Below are 11195 nucleotides of genomic sequence, written 5' to 3'. Positions count from 1 at the left end.
CTGGGCTCCTGCCAAGGCCCCTGAAGGGTGTGTCCTAACAGAACAGCAAGATGGAACCTAAGAACTTGTCTTATCCTTCCAACTCAAGTTCTTTGTGTGGTGGGAGAACATTTTATAAAAACAAAATAAAATATTTTCTAATATTTCCCTTTACCCGTGATCTTGCTTTTCACCTTCTCAAAATTCACCCACCCCTCCTGCCACGAACAAACCAAAACAGAAGATATAAATTCAGGCAGGCAGCTGTTAATTGGCTCAAGGTCAAGTCTCAAGGCAGGGATGACACACTGCAAAGCAGAGAGACAAAAAGGAGTCTATTGTTGGCTCGTGATTGACTAAATCCAAAGGCCTTTAGGGAGAAGGACAGAAGTCCTATAAACATAGACACCAAATCCAGGACACACTGAAGAACAGGAAGAACGGCGCTTCCCTTCCATCCAGAACAGCTCCAAGGCTCACCAGTTATCCACGCTTGGAACTTGGTGGTCTTTGAGAACAGGTCTGCCCTTCTCTCCCTGACCATCTGGGATGAGGCCCCCTTGGGATCCTTGGCTACTAGGAGGTGGTTTTTATAAGCAGAAACTTGTGGGGTTTCCTGACCTTATTCCAGTAAAAAGCAGTGAATGCTTGAGACATCAATCTGAGTCAAGGAGTAAGCTTTCCTGCACTTTTGTGTCATCCATGTCTTCAAGAAGGACTTCCCTGTGTCTCCGACCTCAGGAAGAAATGGGATTTTGACCAAAGATCTGGAACAGATGGATCAGTGGATACTTTGGCAGATGCCACTGTAGATGCCTGGCACTGAGGGCCACCGCTGAGCCCGGGTTGTCAGTCAGTACCACCAGGTAATCCTGTCCCTTCCCCCCCGCTTTTTGCCTTCAAGGAAAGACGTGTGTGTAGATTCCTTAGGTCATTTTGACAAGATACAAGATAAACTGCTTTCATTAGGAAAGACCTATTTCCTTTCATACCTGAGTCTTGTGGAATAGAGTCGTACTTGCTACATCATGATGTGTACCCTTCTGTCTTCGTTGCTGATTAGCAATGAGGCAGGTAAACACAAGGCCAGCGTGGAGCCATCCCATGACACGTGCCTACGTCACAGACCGTAGCTGGCTGGGTCTCAGAGCTATCTTAGAGTAGCACCCCATCCCTCGCCCACCCACGTTACAGGAAAGGCAATGGAGGCCCTTCTGCCGCTGGTAGCACAGGGGCACCCCATGAGGAAAGGGACATGCTGGCAGTGTGTTGAATGAGGCGTGGATCTGGGTGTCCGATGCTGCAGGTATGCTGTCTGTTAGCCCAGAATCCACACACTGGAGGAGCCAGGGATCCGCTGGCGCCGGCAGAAGGCCTCCTGTCCACGTCGGCCCTGCAGGTCTGCCTCACTTCAATCCTGACCACCTGTCAACTTGTGAAAGAGGTCCTCATCGAGCGTTTCATTCTGGTCCTTGGAGCGGGTGGACAAGAAAATGTAGCCACCGATGTACTCGTTGCACGATCTTGCAGTCCGCACTCAGGCAGGTAAACGCCACCTGGAAGTTTTGGTCGAACTCGATCATCACCTGAAAGAGGGGATTGTGGATAAGCTTAAACTCGGACAAGGGAGGATGAGAAAGAAGCTGCTTTACTGGAGTTGGGCCCCGGAGCAGAGAGGACCACTGAGGTGGCTCCTGAGGTGGTTGACAGACGCGTATCCCTAACACTTACACGTCTTTGCCCTGTGCGCCCCCTTGTGGTGTCCACTCTGACTCACACCCGGTGAGATATCTCCCAACGCGTGTATTTTCCCTCTTATCCACCTGCACATTTAGATATCAAAACTTCCCAAGCACTCCTGTGTTGAGGGCAGGATGCTTTGCAGACTCTTCAGAGGGGAACAGAAGGCCTCTTGAATTGCCTATAGCCCTTGCCAGCTGAAAGTCATAACCTTCTAGCACTAGAAGACTCGGGGACGTCACTGGTTTTTATTCCCACAGAATTCCCATTGGAATCACGCGTGGAACTTTCAAAATGGTGATTCCTAGCCCATTTCCAGAGATATGAATTTAATTGGTTTGGGGTGTTGTCCAGAGAGTGGTATTTTAACAATGTCCCCCCACCCCCAGGAGATCTTAATGCATTAAGATTTCAGAGCTGCTGCCTCAGGCCTTCTAATCTCTGGGCTTCATTCATGTATGCACGTCCAGATGGTTGCTAGTACTGCTGAGAAACAATCCAGAGGTCTTAAAAAAAAAAAAAAAAAACAAAAACACTCTAGGTCTCTGATTATTTCTCTATGCTGATGATTTTCTGCTGGACAAATGACAATAAAAAGGAAGAGGGAAGATAGATTCTATGTCAATAATATCAGACTGTTCTACAACAGCAGAACACTAAGGTGCCTCTAACCTCATCTAGAATTTTCCATGATGTACGCTTGGTCTGAACATGGTTCCTGGGATGGGAGTTGATGGGAAGCTATAACTCAGGCAGAAAGGTTGAGGGCCTCTTGCAGAGGCTAATATTTTCTCAGTCACCCTGAACTTCGTTTGCCTCCTCCAGCAGTTTTTTTCCCCTCTTGGGCTGCTATGCTCTCCGAGAGGATAACTGAGTGTTTGGATCCAATTCAATTAGATCTCCTGGCAACTAGTCAGACAAGGCCTTCTTGGATTATTTTGCATAGCGGTTTCCATCTCAGGTAGCTTTTGCTAGATAATGATTAGCCTAAATCTTATATAACCCTAGGCTGAGCCATGGAAACTAACCCCACTGCTTGGCAGTTTTTAAGCCTATCTGTATGGAAAGTCTGTATGGAGACTAAACCATCTTGCAGTGTAATTCAAGAACAGGTGGACTGTACGTGTTAGAAATTGCCCAGAATTGTGTGTGGTTATTTTAACAGAAAATTACCACATACCTGTAGCTTCTTAGTTCTAAATATAAGAACACCTTTTGAAAATAATTTGCAATTCTGAGGGAACACTGAATACCAGAAACTTTTTTACTATACCTGCCGGATTTCCCAGTTGACGTTCCACTGTTTCATGTTCGTGAATCTCCATGTTGTATTTGGGATCCCAGTGGTTGCATCAATTTTAATCAACCTATTATAGGAAACTCCCAGAATGTCATCTTTCTTGCTCCCTTTAAAATCTGAAAAAAAAAAATTATTAATTAATAAAAGCAACTGTTCATTCAACATACAACTTTTTTTTTTCTTTTTTTTTTTGCGGTACTGGGGATCGAACTCCAGGGCCTTGTGCTTGCGAGGCAAGCACTCTACCAGCTGAGCTATCTCACCAGCCCACGACTTATTTTTTAAAAATATTTTTTTAGTTGTCAATGGACCTTTATTTTATTTATTCATATATCATGCTAAGAATTAAACCCTGTGCCACACACATGCTAGGTAAGCACTGTACCACTGAGCCACAAACCCAGCTCTCAACAGAACAGCTTCTAAAGACTGGATGATACCTTGTAAAATGATTTAAGAAAGGACAATGAAAAAAGCAACAATAAATGTTGGTGAGGATGTGGGGGAAAGGTACACTCATACATTGTTGGTAGGACTGCAACTTAGTGCAGCCACTCTGGAAAGCGATATGGAGATTGCTTAGAAAACTTGGATGGAATCACCATTTGACCCAGCTATCCCACTCCTTGGTTTATACCCAAAGGATTTAAGATCAGCATACTACAGAGATACAGCCACATCAATGTTCAATAGCAGCTCAACTCACAGTAGCTAAACTATGGAACCAACCTAGGTGCCCTTCAACAGGTGAATGGATAAAGAAAATGTGGTACATATACACAATGGAGTATTACTCAGTCTTAAAGGGGAATGAAATTACAACATTTGCTGGTAAATAGGTGGAACTAGAGACTATCATGCTAAGTGAAATAAGCCAATCCCAAAAACCAAAGGCTGAATGTTTTCCTCTGATATGCAGATGTGAACTCACAATAAGGGCGGGGGGGGGGGACTAGGGAAGAATAGAGTTGTTTTGGGTTAGGCAGAGGGAGATGAAGGGAGGGGAGGGGTATAGGACAGGAAGGATAGTAGAATGAATCAGACATTATTACTCTATGTACATATATGGCTACACGACGGGTGTAATTCTGTATCATGTACAACCAGAAGAATGAGAAATTATACTCCATTATGTATAATGTATCATAGTGCATTCTACTGTCACGTAGAACTAATTAGAAGAAATTCAAAAAAAGAAAGGACAATGAGAGATTCACTTTGTACAGGAGGGCGTTTTTACTCTGATAAAGAGAATTGGAAGAATGGAGAGAATAAAAGCTATCCTGAAGACATCTAAAAACTGACACAGACGTCAGAGGAAAGTAAAATAAGAGAGAGTCGAATCATTTCATATGAAGTTAGCATCAAGTGTGTGTTCCCTTCGAGACCCTGGAGTTACAGAGGTAAACCAAAAGTGGGGAATGAGAATCCTGAATAAATAAATACATACATGCCAGATAAGACCTTGAAAGAAAATAAAACACAGAAAGGGACAGGGAATACTGGAAATGAGGTTGTTAACGGTTTTAAACAGAAGGTCAGGGAAGGTCTCCATGAAAAAGTGACATTTGATTGAGCAGCTGATCCCCTGGGGGAGTGATCCACGTGGATATCTGGGGAAAGAGTTTTCCAGGCAGAGGGCACAAACACTTATTTAATTTCCTTTCATGCTCAAGGACTTGGCAGGAGGCAGTGTGGCTGGAATAGTGAAGGAGGAGAGAGGAAATGTGAGGCCAGAGAGCCAAGGTCAGGCAGGCCATTTTTGGGATTTGGTATGTTTATTCTGAGTGCAACAGAAGCCGTGAGGTGGTTGTTGAGCAGAAATTTAACATAGTGTTATGGTTTATATACGAGCTGTCCCCCCCCAAAATCACATGTGAGACACGCAAGAAAGTGTCGAGGTGAAATGACTGGGTTAGGAGAGCCTTGATCTAATCAGTGCATTAATCCGAGTGGATGGATCAACTGGGTGGTAACCGCAGGCAGGTAGGGTGTGGCTGGAGGAGCCAGGGCACTGTGTGCCTTTGGGGTATGTATTTTGTACCTGGCAGCAGGGCTGGCTCTCTGCTTCCTGTTTGACCTGTTCTGAACGCTTTCCTCTGCCACACCTTTACACCATGGTGAGCACTGGAGTTACACCTCCGAAACCTCCTTAAAATTGCTCCTGTCAGGGGCTGGAGTTGTGGCTCAGTGGTAAAAGCACTTGCCTGGCATGTGTGAAGGCCCTGGATTCAATCCTCAGCACCGCATATAAATAAATAAAATAAAAAATCCACTGACAACTAAAATTGTTCGTCAGGTCTTTCGGTCACAGTGGCGAAAAACCTGACTAAAACACTTAGGTCTAACTAACCTAGATTTTATTTATTAAAAAAAATTTTTTTTTGGTACTGGGGATTGAACCCAGTGGTGCTTAATCACTGAACCATATCCCTAGCCTTATTAAATTTTTATTTAGAGACAGGTTCTCACTGAGTTGCTTAGGGCCTCCAGAAATTGCTGAGGCTGACTTTGAACTCACAACTCTCCTGCCTCAACCTCCTGAGCTTGCTGGTCAAGCACCCGGCTTGACCTAGATTTTAAAAGGGTCAGTTGAAAAACTTGAGGGACAAGGATAGGCAGGGAGGCCAAGTAGGATCCCTGTGGACCTGGTCCCAGTGGCAATAGTGTGTTTGTTTGAAGGCAGGGCCAGTGGATTTGCAGTAGACAGGATGTCAGTTCAAAAGAGACAGTGAGTCAGAGTGACTCCAAGGGACTTGGCCCACACATCTCCAGGAAGAGCTGCCACATGCTGAAATACAAAATAATGCAGAGGAGGGGGCAGGTTTTCAGAGAAAGATCAGGCATTTAGGACATGGTGTCACCCACTCAACATCCAAGGGTAGTGGGATAGACGAATCTCCAGTTTGAGACAGCTCTGGGCTCAAGATATGCCTTTTAAAGGAATCATCAGCAAAATGAAGCCAAGGAGTGGTTGAGCGCTGCTCAGAGGGTGAGTGTAGACTGAGGAGTGTTTTCAGAAGGAAGCTGCGCACCCCAGTATTCCAAGAGGTCAGGAAGATAGAGCCAGCCAAGGAGATCTGAGGAACTGGCCGGTGAGGGAGGAGGAGGGTTGGCCGTGTTGAAAGGCAAGGAAAGCAGGTGGATGAAGGAGGAGGGTGTGATTTCACAGTCAAGTGGCTGAGAGGTCAGGGGCACAAGGACCCAGAACTGGCCGCTGCTGGATTCAGCAACGCGGAGGGCATGGGGGAGCAATGGGCACTGTGACCATAGCAATGGAGCAGGGGTGGGGGACAGCGAACTGGGGAGTACCTGACTGGAGGGGGCTCCAGAGAGAGTGAATGGAAGAAGAAACTAGAAATGGCTGCTAGGATTCAATATCTGCTATAAAGGGGGGCAGAGATGGGGACAGCAACTAGAGAAGGATGGGATGCTGATGTGAAAATGGATGTCACAAGGACAGAGGAAAGTACAATCTGAGAAAAAAAAAAACCTAGTTCGATAAACCCCTTTCCACATCACCCCCACTTTTCCTCCTTTTTTGGAAACAGGGTCTCACTATGTTGCCCAGTTTGGCTTTGAACCTGCAATCCTGCCTCATCCTCGAAAGACAGCTGCATGTCACCACGACCAGCTTTTCACCTCATTTTTAAATAAAAAAAACTTCTTTATGTTGTTCTTGATTAAAGGTTTACTTTTCTAGACTCATTCCTGAACCTTTTATTGTTTATTCTGCTACCTTAATGCTTAGTATCACCTTTTTGTGTGTGTGGAATGTGTGGGAATTGAATCCAAGAGCACTCTACACTGAGCTACATCCGTACACCTTTTTATTTATTTTTTGAGACAACTTGCTAACTTGCTGAAGCTGGCCTTGAACTTTCAATGCTCCTGCCTCAGTCTCCTGAACTGCTGGAATTATAGACACCACGCACCACCCTGCCAGGTGTTAACCCACTCCTTGCTTCACCTGCTTCTCTCTTCCTTGAGTTGCTCTACAAGCCTCCAGGAAGTTGTGAAGCTCTGATCCAGGTGTCCTGATGTGGGCAGATCCCTATGGCCACCTGCCACCCTATAGTGGTGGGGTCTGCTCCAGTCCTTGCTGCAAAATGGCCTGGGAAAAGGCAGATCTGTACTAAACCTGGGAGCTGCCTCAAGCCTCACCTCCATAAATAGATGCTATAGGTGACGTTACAGGTGGAGGGAGGTGAAGGGGAAATAGAGTAAAGGAGTGATGTTCATTGGAAGAGGTTTCAGGGCCCCTCTGCACTTCACAGTCTATCAGGCTTATGATCTGAGCCATTTCACTGGATTCTCTCAACAACGCAGGTTCCAGATGTCCACTGAGCAAGTGCATCAATGCCCAGGGTCCCAGAGCTGGCCAAGGTGGGACTGGAAGTTGAACCTGTTTGCCTCGAGTGTCCATGTTCTCCTCCACTAAGTGGGGCCGACTTTAGAATTAGTGAACGCCTGTGATCCCAGCAACTCAGGAGGCTGAGGCAGGAGGATTGCAAGTTTGAGGCCAGTCCCTCAGCAACTTAGCAAGACCCTGAGCAACTCAGTGAGATCCTATCTCAAAATAACAAATTAAAAGGGCGTGAGATGTAACTCAATGGATAGAGTACCCCTGGGTTCAATCCCCAATGATGGAAAGATAGAATTAAAGGTGAATATGTGTGTGTGTGTGTGTGTGTAAATGCAAATGTGCATGCATATACACTGGTGTCCTGCACAACTTTGTCCATCCCTTGCTCTTTTGCTGGGGTGATAAAGCAGAAAGAATTGCTTGTCTGCAACAAATACCAAAGATAGAAGTTAAGTGAGATGTTTCAGTGAATAAAAAAGCTTGAGAAAATTCCTCTGTTAGCAGATGTGGGAGAAACCAGGTCTTTGGAGAGAGCCAAGAAACAATGAAAACATTTCATATAAGTCAATACTTTAAAAATACAAATCAATCTTCCAATTCCCAAATTATAAAATGAGAAAATGACATAGTACTTGCTATACTGCAGGATTAAGTGCAAATTTTGCTTAAGTACCAGTCTTTCTTACTGAATTAAAAAATCAAATTCGATTTGCAAGCATGCTTATGGATGCATTTGGGGAAATAATTTAATATATGGTGAGGCAGAACCATCTTGCTCACTGAAGATGACCAACGAGGACACTGGATTCTATGTGAAGACATGCCCCTGCCTAGGATGTGAACTTGGACAAATCACTTAAGATTTTTTTCTACATCTCAGTGTTCTCATTGGACTAGAGGGCTATAGATGGATCAACTACAGCACTTCCAAAGCAGGAACCAGGTTGCTACTTGATAAGGCGGGGTGAACCCTAGACATGGGGTTTTTAGGGCCCCTGTGTGGAAACCTGAAAATTCTGCAAAGCCACATCATGAGACACGGTGTGAGACACACAATAAGGAAGAGGAGACTGACATGAAAGGAATCCCAGATTTCATAAATTCAAGAGTTGGCACCCTCTCTCTGGTTTTGCAAAGGTGATTATTATCCTAAAGAATGGAAGTCTCTTTTAATGTTTTACCATTTCCTTTCGCACATTTTGCTGAGTATGGGGGAGGTGGTTCTGGTTCATGGATGATTTTTATGAGCATTCGAAAATATGTGGGCCATTTATAAAAGGGTAAAATTCTAAAATAAGTGTTCTGCAGTCTAAGGGAGAATAAACTGGCTTCCAGAACACCACTTAACACTGAAGGGAAAGTGAGAGTCAAGTGAATGCTGTAATCACCTGACAAGGTAGTAGGTGAGGCCGAATTCAGGTAGGGACTGCCATGCCTGGATGAACCGCAGCTTGGCTTCGACCAGGGGCATCTGGGCCACATTCTGGTGGGCTTCCATAATCCGGGCGGCCAGCTAAGAAGAAACAGGAGACATCAGCTCTCCTCTGCATTATTCCCTCTACCTGTAATCATCCCCTTAGCTCCAGATCCCCGGTGAGAACAATAAATGCCTGGCCCGACTACAGTTCTACAGAGACAACAGTTCATTCTCACTCTCATTCTCAATCTCTCTCTCTCTCCTTCTTTTCTTAGAAAACATAAAAATCCCTAGGCAGAAGAGGAACAAGATTGGCCAACCAATAACCTTTTAATTTTCATGCAGGAGTGTTCTGCATCTGTTTTTCGAGTCTCCAGTGTGTCTATGGACAATAAACTCATCTATCCACATTTTAAAAAATTATTTTATTTTTAGTCCATTGTAGTTACACATAATAGTGAGGTTCATTTTGACATCTTCATAAATTCATGTAACATAGTTTTCTCCATTTTGATCCCTAGGACTACCTGTCCCCTTTCTTCCCTCCTCCCTCCCCTTGAGCTCCTTCCTCTCCTCGACTAGTCTTCCTTCTATTTATTTATTTATTTTTAAGTGATGCACTATAGTTACATGTAAGATTGGAATGCACCATGATATAGTCATACGTGTGTACAGCATAATTTGGTCAACTTTATTCCCCAGTTCTGCCCCTTTCCCTCCTCTCATTTGTTCAACTTCTAATTTACTCTTATTGGAAGCATAATTTTAATTTTTAATTTGTAGGGACTAAATCATTTTATTGATAATTAGGTTCAATCTGGAACTATCAACCTGTTAAGTCAACAGTACAGCCAACTGCTAATGAAATTAACAGTAATTTAGCTGAGAGTGGTGGCTCACACCTGTCATCCCAGTGGCTCAGGAGGCTGAGGCAGGAGGATCGAGAGTTCAAAGCCAGCCTCAGCAACTTAGAAAGGCCCTAAGCAAATCAGGGAGACCTTGTCTCTAAATAAAATACACATAAAAGAAGGACTGGAGATGTGGTTAAACCCCCCTGGCTTCAATCCCTGGTACCAAAAAACCAAACCAAAACAAAACAAAAACAGTAACAGTAATTTCATAATAGCATCTAATACACAGTACATAGTAAAATTTCCCTATCAACCTATTTTTCATGATAATGGCCTTCATCAGATAGAATTATTTTTATTTCAGAACTTAAAGAATTTATGCAAACAAATGCCCATCACGATGAGCAGTACCTGTTTAGACTTGTGTTTTTTTCGCACACCGAGGTGATACAAAACATTCTGGGTTCATGTCCATGCTTTCAAGACTGGAAGCCAACTGAAATGAGGATTTCCGGTCTTTCATCCTTAGAAATGAAAGGATGTTGAGGACCTCTGGCTGGTAGGAGCTGTCTGCCATGGTTTTGCCCTTTGATGCCAAGATGCAGGCAGCCATCCATTGGGCATATTGATTCTCCTGCAATAAATGCCAGAGGGCTGAGAAGCAAGTTCAGGTGCAAAGTCAACCTTGCTATAAACACTGCAGAACTTGGGGCTTCATAACCCAAAACCAACACTCTCTGTGTAAGGAGAGATCGGAAGTGGCATTTTCTGAGTGACTGTTAACTATCTAAACTAACACTCAATAATAGCTGTGTTGAATGTTGAAATGCTGAGGAGCTAGAGACCAGGAAAGGGAGCTTCAATCTATTCTGTACAGAGACTTTGCATTTAAAGATGATCCAAGGAGTGCCATGGGGCACAGGCAGGTGAAAGCCCAAATTACCAGAGAGCCTGCTTGAATGTGTATTGCTATTTTTGTATCATGTCTCATCTCTATGAAAAAAGAAAACAGTGAAAAAAATCATTCCCTGATTCCCTGTATTATTTGTACCTTGGTCCATCCTTAGTAAAGATCCTAATTACAAGGTAGCAATCAGGGCCATGGATGGGATCTGAACCATTTAGTGGCAGTTTCTATTGTCCCTTAATGTCTGAGCTCATTTTCCCTTTGAGAGAACAGGAGTGGTCTCCAGCAGTTAAACAGAATTCTGCAGAGCAATAGTAGGTGTGGTATACTGAGTCACTGGCCTCAGGCTCCAACCTCCTGGTATCCATACTCTTTGCCATCTAACTGTAAAGTGCATCCCATCTGAAACAATGTAATTTCCATCCCTTGAATTCCACCCACACTCATGTGATTTGCTTTGGCTGATAGAATGTGACTGGGAGTGACAGTCAATTTCAAGTCCAAGCTTTAGGAAGTCACATGTGTGGTCAGTTGCCCTTTTGCACTTCTCCCATCACTATGAGAAGAGCTTCCTTCAGGAAGCCTGGGACACAGAATAAAAAAAAAAAATCAGCTCAACCCACGACAAGGAGACA

The 11195-nt window shown here is 44.2% G+C and overlaps 1 protein-coding gene across 1 annotated transcript in view; it reads right to left on the bottom strand.

Moving 5' to 3' along the window:
- Positions 1–1276: 1276 nt before the first annotated feature.
- The window catches only part of LOC306653451 (fermitin family homolog 1-like), a 33931-nt gene continuing 24012 nt past the window's right edge, over positions 1277–11195 (bottom strand). The window contains 7 exon segments of the mRNA XM_079126458.1: positions 1277–1495; positions 1497–1565; positions 2993–3135; position 8774; positions 8776–8898; positions 10065–10085; positions 10087–10287. Coding sequence (XP_078982584.1) covers positions 1391–1495; positions 1497–1565; positions 2993–3135; position 8774; positions 8776–8898; positions 10065–10085; positions 10087–10287 — 663 coding nt within the window. The 3' untranslated portion in view covers positions 1277–1390.

The sequence above is a fragment of the Sciurus vulgaris genome (genome assembly GCF_902686455.1).
Source record: "Sciurus vulgaris genome assembly, chromosome: 2".
NCBI lineage: Eukaryota > Metazoa > Chordata > Mammalia > Rodentia > Sciuridae > Sciurus > Sciurus vulgaris.
The sequence above is the reverse complement of the archived record's forward strand: the minus strand, read 5'-3'. Positions and strand labels throughout refer to the sequence as shown.